This window comes from Grampus griseus, assembly GCF_964374135.1.
Source record: "Grampus griseus genome assembly, chromosome: 10".
Classification (NCBI taxonomy): Eukaryota; Metazoa; Chordata; class Mammalia; order Artiodactyla; family Delphinidae; genus Grampus; species Grampus griseus.
In genome coordinates, this window is record NC_139004.1 from 41,883,116 (window position 1) to 41,898,418 (window position 15,303).

A 15,303-nucleotide genomic window follows, 5' to 3' on the forward strand; every position below is an offset into this window, starting at 1 on the left:
TGAATGGGGAATATTTTTAACTAGTTGACAAAGAGTACTGCTTGGCAGTGTCAAAAACTTTGGTTGAGAATGAAAATTAATAATAATGATGATGATGATGCCAGAAAACACAGTAGTGTAGTTTTCTCCAGAAAGATTCAGTAGTGCAGAAGCAAAGATCATTTGATTTGGAGATTGACATGTTTAGTGTGTTTTGGGATCACAAGTAGAAGGCATCTGAGGGTACTAAAAAGTGTGAAAAAAATTCCTTAGCATTAGCTTCGGGGTGAGAGGCAAGGAAGTGAAACCAGGAGAATAAAGAAAATAAGAAAATCATTCACGAATGGAGAGTATGTTGAAGCATAAGGCAATAATTAGAAGCAGGAACAAGATTTGAAAAGAAACGAGATCAGCTTTCAGATAACATTTCTGAGATGGCTGCATCAATATATTTCCAATTCCACATGCTGTTTTTACACAGCTGCCTTGACATTCCTCCATCAGGAGGTGGGCATCTGTGTTTTCTCCCCTGGAAACTAAGCAGAACTTTGTAACTGCCTGGACCAATAGGATGCAGAGGGAGTGAGGCTGCATGATTTCAGAAGCAAACTCATGAAAGGCCATCATGGCTTCCATCTGACTCTCTCAGGACACGTGCAGCAGGAACCCGGAACTGGCATGTAAGAAGCCTGGCTATCCTGAAGTTACTCTTCTCAAGAGACCACGTGGAGAAACTACATAGGGACAAAATCTATGTTCAAGAAATCCCAGCTGTTCAAGGCTTCCCAATTCAGACTCCAGACAAGTGACAAAGAGGCTTCGAGAGCATCCCTTTGAAATGACAGTCTGACTGCAACCTCAAAGGAGTCCTGAGCCAGAACCACCCAGCCAAGCTATTCCCAACTCTTGAGCCACAGGAACAGTGAGAGACAGTAAATAATTATTGCTGTTTTAAGACACTAAGTTTTGGAGTGGTTTTTACATACCAATAGAAGAAATAATGAATTGGAAACATGAAGAAAAATGCCAGGTTATGAGAAAATGGGGGGAAATAAAAGGAGAGGAAACTAATACTCTGCAGAAAAAGAAAGTGCAGTGGCCTAAAGAGGAAAGTTTGCTCTGAGCATCTCAATGAACAAAGGACCACATGACATGGAAGCTTCGGGTTCAAATACCATTAATCCCAGGCTCTATTTGTAGTAATTCAACTATAGGGAAATATGAACTGGAAATGAATTTTATATCAATGGAGAAGTTGCATTTATTTAGAAATCTATAATAGGAGGGGGAAAAGTGTTGGAAAAGTTTTTTATGATGACTACATTAATTAGAGAAAGTCCTTTTCAGGAAGGAATTAAAGGAAAGTGAAGATAAGATGATCTGGTTAAAATGATATATTAACAGTTCCAGTAAAAACAGACAGATGTAGAATATGGAAGAGAAAGAAAAACTAGGAGTAATACCACAACATGGGAAGAGAAAGCTAGCTTCAGTAGGGTGCTTCTAATTTAGAGACAGTAAGGCTGTAAGAAACAGCCAGTTATATTATAGATGTGACCCAAAAAGTTATTTGATTTTTATTTGCAGTTAGGAAAAGTGATTTAGGGTAGAAAAAAGATAATCTATTATCTCCAATATCTCCCCTTTGACCTCATATCCTTCTCCAGATACTGTCCCAATTCTCTGCTTCATTTTATAGTAAATTTCCTTGAAAGAGGAAATACCTATTACCAAAAATTATTGTTTTCATTTTACTCTGAATCTATTCCATCTAGATTTTTGCCCCCAAAATACTCCTCTTATTATCATCACTTATGACCTTCACATTGCTAAATCAGTACTCTGTCCTCATTTTACTTGAGTTATTGGTAGATGATTAAATACATATCTCAGAGATACTCTAGACTAATGGTCCCCAAACTTTTAGGCACCAGGGATTGGTTTTGTGGAAGACAATTTTTCCACAGACCAGGGTTGGGGGAGGGATGGTTCAGGCAGTAATGGGAGTGATGGAGAGTGGCAGATGAAGCGTCACTGGCTCATCTGCCACTCACCTCCTGCTGTGCAGCCTGGTTCCTAACAGGTCGTGCACCGGTACCGCTCCACAGCCCAGGGGTTGGGGACCCCTGCCCTGGACCACAGCAACAAAGCAAATATCACAATAAAGCAAGTCACAAAATTTTTCTGTTTTCCAGTGCATATAAAAGTTATGTTTACACTATATTGTAGTCTGTGTGTGCAATAGCATTATGTTTAAATTGTACTCCAATAAAGATGTTAAAAAAACTAATGTGCATTCCTTAATTAAAAAATACTTTATTGCTTCAAAAAATGGTGTCCTAGGGAATAAGGAGATCCAGAGAGGGGCATGGTATATAAGGTGTATATGTATGTATGTAAAAAAACCTAAGAAATATAACCAAATATTTACGTGTTACCCATATGTAGTAGGATCATTGTGACTTTTTTTCTTGACATTTACAGTCAGAAAAAATGACAGATACTATTAACATTTAAATTACAAAAGTGTATACAAATATGATAGCAATGATGCTTTAAAGGTAATAAATAAAGTCAAACATTTAAAGAAAATATACCAAGAGATAAAATAGTGGCTATCTCTGTGTTACTTAAATAAAGATATTTTTATCTGTTGTTTTTCAAATGCTGTACACAAGTACCAAATCTTATAAAATGAAAAAAAAATGTACCTTGCAAAGGAAAAGAAGGAAATTTAAACAGTATAAAAATGTCTCCACTGACCTCAACAACTATTAAAAATAGTAGACACTTGTATGTTATTGCCAGCCTTCTCTTTCATGGGGTGTCCAAAGCCTTTCTTCCATACTTCCCTGGGGGATTTGACCTTACAAAATCATCCAGTCTAATTCAGCAGAAAACATCTTCTATTCTCAAGCATTCATCTCTGTAGAGGGCGATCTCTGCACAGCGGATTTCAAAAACTACTAAGTCTTATCATAAAGGAAGAAAATATTAAATTTAAACATAAACGTATGTTGAAGTCATCTGATAACAAGTGGTCCCTTCTTCATTTAATAATAAATTTGCTGAAGCAGCAGGCACGTGACCTTTTCCCCAGAATGATTAGAATGTGCAATAGGCTCTATTATTGATAGGAAATGTGAAGCAGAGAGCAGATATGAAGTTAGGAAAAGGAAATTTGAAGAAATTAAGGATATTTGTCAACGGTTGGTCTTTACAGTTTTTAGAGGTGCCACAAATTCCTGAAAAATCAGACTCAACTAATAGAAGTTCCAGAACAGTTCGGAGTCGGATATAGAACTGCTGTCTTCAGATAGGAATATTAGCTGCTTTATAGATAAAACCTTGCATGGAATACATTTTTGTAGGAAAGGACATGATTTGACCCTTATATTAGCTCAATTCTAAAAGATGTTCTACTATAAAAATGTATAAATTATCTGTGTCAAAGAAGAGGATATTATTAGAACATTATATAACTATAATGTTGTTTCCCAAGAGCTTGGAAGAAAGATTATTCTCCCAAAACTTAAAATAAAAAGTCAACAAGATACAATGCTGGAGAGATGTTCAGTTTTATTTCGAAGAGGTAGCACTGTGAGCCAGCTAGGATGCTTATGATTGAAGAGGTTAATTTACCCAAAAATAGCAAGAATGTGACATACACTTCATTATCATTAACAGAGATACACGGGGACTTTTCTAACCTGATGCCATTAAATATTAAGTCTATATAGATATAATTATAGATCTAATACCCTTTAATCAAAATCTCTTTTCATCTGTTGGCTTTCCCCTGTTGACATGCTACACAAAGAAAATACAATGGCCAGCGTTTAGATTTCTTTTTATAAATAAAGCAATTGACAATATGATTAATATTTCCATTTCTCAGATCTTTTTTATTGTTAGTGAAGTCCTAAAGGATGGATCTAGTCTTGATCCCTTTAGACAAAGAGCCAGAACTTGTTCAACAATATCTCCCAAGGTGATGCTCTCTGGTGGAGCTGTTCTGATCCTGTTGGGGACAGCCAGCCTGTCTTCCCTAATAACATGTGCACACATCTCATAGGAACTGTTGTTTCATTCTTTTTTTTTAATTTAATTTTTATTTTATATTGGAGTATAATCGATTTACAATGTTGTGTTAGTTTCAGGTGTACAGCAAAGTGATTCAGTTATTCATATACATATATCAATTATTTTTCAGATTCTTTTCCCATATAGGTTATTACAGAATATTGAGTAGAGTTCCCTGTGCTATACAGTAGGTCCCTGTTGACTATTTTATATATAGTACTGTTGTTTCATGCTAATGTTTAACCTCTTCAATGGATAAAATTCGACCAATGGACACAATTATATTGTAGTTAGAGCATTGAATTGTGAGTCAAGTGTCTGGGTACATGTTAACAACCAACACCAAGCCACACAAACCAGAAGCATGGACTCCTCCTTGGTTCCTCCTTCCCACCCCTTCTGCATCTCAAATGGTCCCCACATCCTATAAGTTCCAAATCCTTAAATATTTTGAATCTACCGTATCCTCTCCATTGCCATTACTTTTTAGTTCAGGCCTTACCCACGTCTGTCCTAATCTACTGAAATAACCTCATAACCGGTAATTATCCTGTTTCCAAACCATCTTACATAGTATTGCTGAGGCAATGTTTCAAAATAGTAACCAGGTTACTATTTTGGTTACTATTTTACTAGTAACCAGGTTACTCACCAGTGGCTTCCCTTTACTCTGTGAATAAATTCTGGTTACCTTGGCAAGGCATAAAGGCTGCCTATCATTTGGTCATTTGTCTATTTCCCCACCCACCATGAGTTTCAGTGAAATTAGTTCACCTGAGTTCCCTCCGAGTATACCTCACAGGCCCATTTTTATGCTGTGTCTCAGCTTCTCCCCATCCTGTCCCCCGACTCATGGACACTTCCTACCAGTTTGTAAGTGAGGAGCCCAGTTCACTGTGAGGAGATTAAGTACATCAGCAAGTTGACCTATTTTTTTTTTTTCTTTTCTCCTGAGACCCTCCAGGAACAGGCAAAGAGACTCTCTGATTTTTTCCCCCCAAATACTGGATAATGTCTTCCTTTATTACCAAGTGTCTTAGAGCGCTGTTTCCAGGCTTTATAGTTAAGGAACTCATCACTCTGTGTATGTGTGTGTTATATTACATATATTCTATATTCTATATTCTACATATAGCCTCTTTCCAGAGCTCTCAATTTCAGGTTGACTCTAAATCTGAGACTGTTCAGATTTTTTTCTTTCCTCCAGATATAAGCATCTTACAAAATTTTAAGTAGACAAATACAAATGCAAGGGTGTTTTTTTTCTGGGCCAGGGTGGGGGGAGTCAAATGTCATTAAACACAAAGTAGTTGTCTTATGCTCCAAAAAGAAATGTCTTCTAATATATTGATTTTTCACTCATTTACTATGTTTTTATTTTGTTAACAAATTTTTCTTTCTTTCTTTATATGTAGTTTCTTCTGCAGCCTGGTTTATCTGATCCATGAAACTAGGGACCATGCCTCAGTTTTATTTTTTCATAGAGCTCTATGTAGGCTTTTTTTTTTTTTTTTTTTTTTTTTTTTTTTTTTTTTTGCGGTACGCGGACCTCTCACTGCTGCGGCCTCTCCCGTTGCGGAGCACAGGCTCCGGACGCGCAGGCTCAGCGGCCATGGCTCACGGGCCCAGCCGCTCCGCGGCATGTGGGATCTTCCCGGACCGGGGCACGAACCCACATCCCCTGCATCGGCAGGCGGACTCCCAACCACTGCGCCGCCAGGGAAGCCCTCTATGTAGGCTTTTAGTAAGTGTTGGTTGGATAGAAATCATAGTGTTTTCTGCCCAGTGATGAGGCTCAAGGTCTAATGTATTTCATTTAACTGTTATGAGAATGGATTCTTTATGTGACAAAAAATTTGCAAACAGGTAAATGAGATAGGTGATTTTTGAACAGGCCTCTGGAGTCTTTGGATGCCTCAATGACAGCTGTGGATGGCGATGCAAAGCCCCCTGACCAGAGCTTGAGGCTTGCCACCCAAATTTCAACCGGAGCAACTCTATTTTTTTTCTGATTCATTTATTTGAGAGCATTTATTCAAAACAGAATACATGTTAAAATCACACCCCCATTATCACTGGAAACTACTGAAACTGATCTTTTTATCATTTTCTCTCACCTCTAAAATATTCTGATTCAATTGCCAGTTTCCACTTCAGTAAATAATTGAGCTGAAGGTACTGTTTATTAATCTGGTGTGTCTGTACATTTGCTCGGGGCAAAATTGTATTCTATTTTTACTAAACTCTAATTTAAAATTCAGTACTTCTTAAGCTGTATTGTCACAAAGAGAAATTACAGATATTTTTACATAATAGTGCATTAATGGAAAATATCTCAAATTAGTATCTATGGTCATCACTACACTGAAATTACAGTCTTATTAGACCTGGCTGGATCTTGATATTTGCTCTCTTAATAAAGAAGCATATATATCACTTTGTCCCAAGTGTGTTTAAAAAATATTTTGATGAATATATTTCATAGGAGTAATTTTCTTTGTAATACCTTTTTTTACAATCTTCATGCTTTTTTTTTTTTTCATTTAGACTCATCAGTTGTTAATGTTTGGGGTTTTTTGTTGTTGTTGGTTCTTTATTTTTTTATTTTATTATTTTTTACATCTTTATTGGAGTATAATTGCTTTAAAATGGTGTGCTAGTTTCTGCTTTATAACAAAGTGAATGTTATACATATACATATGTTCCCATATCTCTTCCCTCTTGCATCTCCCTCCCTCCCCCCCTCCCTATCCCACCCCTCCAGGCGGTCACAAGGCACCGAGCTGATCTCCCTGTGCCATGCGGCTGCTTCCCACTAGCTATTTACCTTATGTTTGGTAGTGTATATATGTCCATGCCTCTCTCTCACTTTGTCACAGCTTACCCTTCCCCCTCCCCATATCCTCAAGTCCATTCTCTAGTAGGTCTGTGTCTTTATTCCTGTCATACCCCTAGGTTTTCATGACGTTTTTTTTTCTTAAATTCCATGTATATGTGTTAGCATATGGTATTTGTCTTTCTCTTTCTGACTTACTTCACTCTGTATGACAGACTCTAGGTCTATCCACCTCATTACAAATAGCTCAATTTCGTTTCTTTTTATGGCTGAGTAATATTCCATTGTATATATGTGCCACATCTTCTTTATCCATTCATCTGGTGATGGACACTTAGGTTGCTTCCATCACCTGGCTATTGTAGAGCTGCAATGAACATTTTGGTACATGACTCTTTTTGAATTATGGTTTTCTCAGGGTATATGCCCAGTAGTGGGATTGCTGAGTCATATGGTAGTTCTATTTGTAGTTTTTGAAGGAACCTCCATACTGTTCTCCATAGTGGCTGTACCAATTCACACTCCCACCGGCAGTGCAAGAGTGTTCCCTTTTCTCCACACCCTCTCCAGCATTTATTGTTTCTAGATTTTTTGATGATGGCCATTCTGACTGGTGTGAGATGATATCTCATTGTAGTTTTGATTTGCATTTCTCTGAGCATTCTTTCATGTGTTTGTTGGCAGTCTGTATATCTTCTTTGGAGAAATGTCTATTTAGATCTTCTGCCCATTTTTGGATTGGGTTGTTTGTTTTTTTGTTATTGAGCTGCATGAGCTGCTTGTAAATTTTGGAGATTAATCCTTTTTCAGTTGCTTCATTTGCAAATATTTTCTCCCATTCTGAGGGATGTCTTTTGGTCTTGTTTATGGTTTCCTTTGCTGTGTAAAAGCTTTGAAGTTTCATTAGGTCCCATTTGTTTATTTTTGTTTTTATTTCCATTTCTCTAGGAGGTGGGTCAAAAAGGATCTTGCTGTGATTTATGTCATAGAGTTTTCTGCCTATGTTTTCCTCTAAGAGTTTGATAGTTTCTGGCCTTACATTTAGGTCTTTAATCCATTTTGAGCTTATTTTTGTGTATGGTGTTAGGGAGTGATCTAATCTTCATGCTTTTTAAAATTGTTTTTATTTCATATTGGAGTATAGTTGATTTACAATGTTGTGTTAGTTTCAGGTGTACAGCAAAGTGATTCAGTTATACATATACATATATCTATACTTTTTCAGATTATTTTCCCATATAGGTTATTACAGAGTATTGAGTAGAATTCCATGTGCTATACAGCAGGTCCTTGTTGAAGTAATACCTTCAACAATACCTTGTTGAAGTAATACGACCACAGATGCTTTTTTAAAAAGAAAACTGCCTTTAAAAATATTCTAAGGAGGTGCGGTCTATGGAGAAAGGAGATTGATGGCACAATAAAATGCTAAAAATCCCTGCTTTAGATGGTGACACAGCTGACTATTATTTTGAATTAAGCGGGAATATGACCACAGATGCTTTCTATACTTGTAAGCAATAGACCTCAGCAGCTGTACCTGTTTGGAAAAGATTAGAGCCATTCACCCTATGCCCTGCATTCAGTCTGCATAGCACCACTCTCCAGAAAGTTATAACTAACCTTCCTTGAACAGGAAATAGTATTTTGGTATTCTTTTCTTTTGTTTCATCAGTTTATTTTTCTTGTGGTAGCCCCACATAAATTCAACATTTATATGCTTTACTGAAAATGTTTTTTTTTTTTTCCTACCCAGAATTCCTTCACATGTGGCTCCTAACACCACAATTTTCCTTGGTAATGCATCTCTCTCCCACCATCAGTTCTTGTGGGTTCAGTAGGGCCGCTTCCAAATGCCTCTATGATGCTGGGCACCAAGTGGGACCAGTTCCACTTGGCAAGATTGATGGGCATGGGGCCCATCTAGAACCGATGTGAACTCAATTCTGGAATACTAATGGGAAGAGCCCCACTTCCCACTCTGGCTTCTAAGAGAGAAGGATGCAGGCTGAGAGCTTGACATCATCTTCCATCAAGAGGAAAGAAGCTGCCTGTGAATGGAGCCGACAGAAGAAAGCAACTCAGAGGCAGGATGGCAAGCCCTTCAGACCTCGAAGGTTTAAAACATGCAGGAAATCAGCTCTACCACTGGACTCTTCAACTAACAGAACCTCTTGGAGGAGGTCATCCAGGGCGTGTTACTGCAGTTTGATCTATGAGCTGGACCCAGGCAATTGGAAGATCCTTCTTGCCTCCTCTGTCCTCCGAATGTACATTCTGTCCACTGTTCCCACAGTGGGGCTGTTCTGAAGGACTCAGCCTTGAGAGAGCTCTGTGTGGTTGAGACCATCTGGATGGAGCACATGACTGAACCCAGTTAAGGCCTCTCTATAAAATTTTAAGATTCTGGTGGGTGGGTGCGAATATCTAATTGTCTGTTGTTCACCCCAAACAAGTTCCTTGTATGTAAGTTCCTTTGCTTATTAAATCTGATACCTACCTATCCGGAGTGATCTGCCCCTTTGTTCAGACTCTCCTTGCCCTTTGTGTAAGGGACCAGTTTGCAAACCAACAGAGCCACCAAATCTTTCTTGAGCTTAAGCCATTTTTAGTCATCTTATATCAAAAAGAATAACTATCTCAACAAAATTTATAATATAAGCTTAGTGACTCAGTGCCTTTTAAAAGGAAATAATTGATTAATTTTATGACATTATAATTATTGGTTAAATAATAACTAAGCCAGTGGGTGCAATATAACTGCCATTTGTTTATCTCTTGTAATATAAACCTCACATACATATTTAACATTTATAGCAACCATGGATACAGTCAGCCCATTTTACAGAGTAAATATAAATAACTTCTGATTGAAAGTCATTTACATATACCTACAGAGAAAAATAGGGTTATAATTTCAGTTTGTTGGACTCCAGAGTCTGTACTTTTCCATCATGCATTCTGAAAACAAAATACGCTATAACTTATTTTCTAGTGTAAATTAAATATGGACAAATGCAATCAACAACCCTCTCATTGTGTAACTTCGTACACACAAATGCTCCTCCCCCATCTCAAGATAGTTATCCGTGCCTGTCTTTTCCTAATTTCCTGTTATGCAGCATTTTTTTACTTCCTAAGTGTTCATTACAAAAATGTCTCAGGTTATTTTAAAAGTCAAAGCCTCAGGCTGTCCCCAGGTAGATGATGTGTTCTAGATTCTGGTGAGGAAGAGCACAGTCTAAGTAAGAGGAGATAAATACTGCCTGTCTAGTCCACTAAGGCTGTTATAACAATATACTGCAGACTGGGTAGCTTACAAATAACAGAAATTTATTTCTCACAGTTCCAGAGACTGGAAGTCCAAGATCAAGCTGCGAGCACAGTCACGGTCTCACGAGGATCCTCTTCCTAATTCATGGCTGACAACTTCTCACTGTGTCCTCACAAGGTGGAAGGAGCAAGGGACTTTCTGGAGTTTCTTTTTTTAAAACATTAATCTCACTCATAAGGGTTATGCCTCATGATTTAAGTAACCCCCAAATGCTCTACCTAATGCCATCTCCTCTGGGGTTTAGGATTTCAACATATGAATTTGGGGGGACACAGATCTTCAGATCATAGCAATGCCTCTCATTGAAGCTCAGAAAAATAGTGTCGAGTGGCAAATGTCGAGGAGTCATTTCGTACACATTGCCCTGTTTGAAGTGTTAGAGGAACTGTGGCTAGAGCAGAACAAGTTTTAGGCACACTGGGGCACCTGTAAAGAACATTTCTTGTTTGGAAAGATGAAGTACACTGTTTTGATCCTAGTGGAACTTGAATTCCCCATACGTTTTCCTGGGCTTTGCTTATGCCTTTTCTCCTTTTTCCTATCCTCAAAGATATAAAATTGCCTGAATTATGCTAATTAATGAAGTAGAAACAGAGCATTCTCAAGTGTCTAGGAAAATTTTGAGTTATAGTTGGGAAGCTTGTACACAGTTTAGCATTCTAGTTGAATGGGGAAAAAACCCACCTTTTTCCTGATTGCACAGAGTATGTATCACTTCTTAGTATCTGACTCTTGGGCTTTCCTGGAAGCATAATATCTGAGATCAGTACACTCAGAAGAGAATAATTGAATTTGGACCTATTTAGGAAAGTTCACAGCTCAGGAAAGATTGGTGAGGAAGTGGTGACAGGAAGCCGACTAGAATCAGTGATGTTTTTAGGAAGCAGGAGTACAAACTGAAGCCTTGTTGTGGATAGTTGCTGTTAAGAAGGTGGTTGGAAAAAGATATCTGCTTCTCTTCCAGGTGAACAGCCCCAAGTTGGCTACCATGATAGTTTTCATTTTCTTCGGTAAGTGAATTATGCTTCCGGTTTATCTGAATTCATAACACCAATTCTCAGAGAAACAAATGCTGTCTCCTGTCACTTAACTGTCAAGCTAACAAATGTTTATAATATAAAGTATTAATTGCAAATTTATACTTTAACAGAGCTTCTTAATTTTGCAAAAATGTGCACTTACTTTTACTCATTTATAGCTCTATAGAAAATGCACAATGTGAGAATTGCATTAACAGCTCAGGTTGTTTCTTTTTTATATATAGAATAATCCAATCACTTTAAGTAATTGATCAGGATTTATAGAATTGACATCTGTACTAGAGCCTTTTAGAAATGAAACCTTCCAGTACCTATTTACAAGTTATAAGATGACAAATTTTGAATTATTATCTATTTTTCTTTGGTATTAAATTGATATTAGATTAATTTAAACCATTCAATTTCCCTGATTTTATGTGTTAATATTTAATAAGAAGGAGGCAGTTAGTAGAGTAACACAACATGACATCAAATGCTTCTTCACATTTCAGTCAATTTTTGTAACCTAGAGATAAAGTGTGAACTTATCTCTCTTGTCTTGGGTAGTGTGAATTCATTGTAAGATGTTAGTAAAAAATAATGTATACGTAAAAGTAGACTCTATGAAGGCCTACTTGCTATATGTGTTATTGGAGAAGCTATTTATATTTTAATCAGCATGCAATAGAATCTACAAATTGCATTCAGAAAAGGGGATAGTTATAATTATAGCTGAATATTAATAATTTACTCATTAAAACAAAGCCAGTGTATTTTCTGCTTACTCTCTGCCAATAGATATTGATGAATAAAGGCACACTTGTGGGCAAGAAAACAAAGAAGGTTATTTCAAATTATGTTGGAAGTCAAAATAAATCTAGTCAAAGAAAATAAAGGCAAGAAAGAAGAAATCATTTATATATTTTCAGGTTTGGGGGGGTTTAAGTAATCCTTATTCAAAATTTTGTTCCTTGCATTTATTGCTAATAATGTTTCCTTACTTCTATCATTTATAATAAGGAGAAATCTAGGAAACTTTAATTTTTGTAAATCAGGCAGCAATACAATGAAACACATAAAATAAATTACAAACTCATTATGGCCCCCATTGCAAAGGTAGTGATGGCCTCTTGTTTTCAACTTTCACTTCTAAATTAACCTAGACACTAGGTTGCATGAATAAGGGAAATCATACCTAACACTGTTAGGGTCAAAATTGTGCTATCTGATAGGTTTAATCAATATTTCCCATAGTGTGTGCTTCAGAATATTTGTTCAACATCATTTAAATAGGCTTTGTGATGCAGGAAAGTTCTGCAGCCAAAGAAATGTGAGACATAGTGAATTTTTAAAACAAAGCATTTAATAGCCTAATGAGTCTTATACATCTTTAAAGGGTGATAAAATGTGCAATATTCTCCATCTTGTTTATTTTAAAATAGAACCTGTTTCTCACTTATCATTTCAAGATGCTCCTCGAAAACTCCTGGCTTAAATACATGGCCAGAAATCATAGTCAGGAAAGAATAAGATTCTGGAAAGCTGAAGTTATTTTGATTTTTCTGGGCCAAACCACTGAAGTGGTTTTCCTACTTGATTCAGTATTTCTTCTGAGTGGAAGGTGTGGAAAATCACGTAAAACAATCAAGATGATTATTCAACCTAAAATTTTAAATATGAAAGAAAATAAAACACATTTGGGAAAAATAATATGTAGAATTCATTAATGATCATTGCACTGAGATACAAGTGAGGTTTGATGATATACCCAAGAGACCATCACCTATAAACTTCCTGAGAGAAGTATTCACAAGATAATAGCAATCAATGAAAAATGAAACTCTAGTTGCTTATAAATTGACTATCTGACATGAAATCCCTACTTCAGGATCTTTGGCAAGCTGGATTGAAGTAAGTAACCTTGGGCCAGAATGGAAGTGGCTCTTTCTCTTTCTCTAGGCTTGCTAACTTAGAACAGGAGCTTGGCTAGGTGAGGTTATCCATGAACACATGAAAACACGGAAAGCTGATATGTCAATTTCCACTCTAGCCCTCAACAAGAAAAATGTGACCAAGTCACACGCATGGGCTTAATCTCCAAATGCAGTGATTCAGCCAGTAATACATATGATCCAATCAGTTTTCATGGGTTCTCCTTAGGAGAAGAGGTTTGGAAAGAGGTAAGTTTTTTTAAAAAGAAGATGTTGTGGCTTTACTTGAAGCCTATAACTCTATGTTGTGACAAGTCGTTCATAATAACATCATCTTTTTAAAAATTCAAATAATTTGGCTCTGATTAAGACATAGCTTGAGGTCTCTTGACTATAGTTAATACACTGTCTCTAGAACTCAATTGTAATTCCCATATTTTTCTGTGGATTGATTAAGCAAGTGTCAGTTTGTATGCTTGCAGAATTAGTTTGAGTAATTGGTACAATATACTAAATTAACATTGCTACGTTCTTGATATTTTAAAAAACTTTCTGGAATCTTTTCTCTTCTACCCAAAATAACTTGTAAATATCTAGAAGATGTTATATTTATTGAATATTAAGAGTTATTTATATATAACTCATCCATAAAGAACGATTCAAGTTGGTTAAGTCAACATGCATTAACTGAATATGTATGATCCATCATTGTGTTGATGATAGGGATATGATGATGAATTAATGCCTGCTGAGTAAAACCCCAGAACCCAGTGGTAAAGGCAAAAATAAATATACACTTTCATTATGGAGCAATAAATGCTATAGTTGGGAAATTCCCAAGATTGTAGTGAAACAGATGAGGGGTGTTGAATTCAATTTGAATGTAGGAAAACAGGTATTGAATTCAGGGAAATTTTCCCTTAAAATAAGTAGTTATTGTGTTGAGTCTTAAATGACAAAAAAAGTGTTATTCCAGAGTAAAAAGAAAAGGGATGACATACAGTAAATGCTCAGAGGTACAAGGCAGCATGAAGCATCTGAGAAACTATAAATGCTTGAGGACCTCCAGATTGCACATGATGAAGAATAGGAGAGTCATGCTAAGAGTCATGCTAAGAGGACTCTTAGTCATGCTAAGAGTCATGCAAAGGATGAAGCAGAGAAACAGCAGGACTAGAATGATACATGAGGCAGATAAGGGGGTGTAAAGAACCTACCTGAATAAGATAGAACTGGAGGCAGACTGACTAACTGGTGAGTTGGTCAAATATTCAAAATGAGAATCAATGAACTATACAAGAGTGGATATGGGAGAGTAAAACTGAGGATAGAAAAGGAGCCTATCATGAACCCAAGGTTCCCAGTGTGGGTGCCATGGTGAATGGTGAAATTGCTGATGAATTAGGGTGGTCCAGCAGGGAGTGGTGATGAGCAGGACACTACTGATGATAATATTGTCTGGAAGTGTGTCTGGAACATTTAGGTGGAGAGAACATCATCTGTAACTGGAATACTGGAAAATAACAGGATTGAATTAGATATTTGAGAATCATCAGTCTAGATATTTTAGCTAAAATCATAAATACATGGAATTGTCCACAGAAAGGGTGTAAAATGAGAATAAGACAAGTCTGAGGATAGAACCTAACCTTCAAATATACTTTAATAGAAAAGTAAGAGGATCCTGGGAAGAATTCTAACTGTGGTCAGAAAATATCAAACGAATAAATATCAAGAGAATTAGAAGAGAGGGTTCCAAAAGAAAAGAGTTTCAAGAACAAAATGACAATGAAATGCCCAATGATAAAAGTAAGCAAGATGAAGTCTTAAAACTATTAAATTTGATGTTATGGAGATGATTGGAGCATTTTTTAAAGTAGTTTCAATGGAGCAATAGAAATAACAATAAATTATACGCTGAGAAATGAATAGGCAGTAAGAAAGAAAGAGGGCAAATACAGACTTTTTATTTAAGAATCTTATATAAGAGAAACAGAGATCTGTAGCTAGAGGGGAGGTTAAGATCCATTCCAGATTTGTAATAATTTTATCACATTTCAGTTTTCATAATTCTGGTCTTGATCATTAATCACTTAGTTTTGAGGTAAATAACTGCCATAT

General features: G+C 36.6%; 1 protein-coding gene across 1 annotated transcript in view; it reads left to right on the forward strand.

The window, feature by feature from the left end:
• Positions 1 to 8,899: 8,899 nt before the first annotated feature.
• The window catches only part of GFRAL (GDNF family receptor alpha like), a gene marked incomplete at both ends in the record, with an annotated part of 59,421 nt that continues 53,017 nt past the window's right edge, over positions 8,900 to 15,303 (forward strand). Inside the window, 2 exon segments of the mRNA XM_082663499.1 lie at positions 8,900 to 9,168; positions 13,412 to 13,431. Coding sequence (XP_082519625.1) covers positions 8,900 to 9,168; positions 13,412 to 13,431 — 289 coding nt within the window.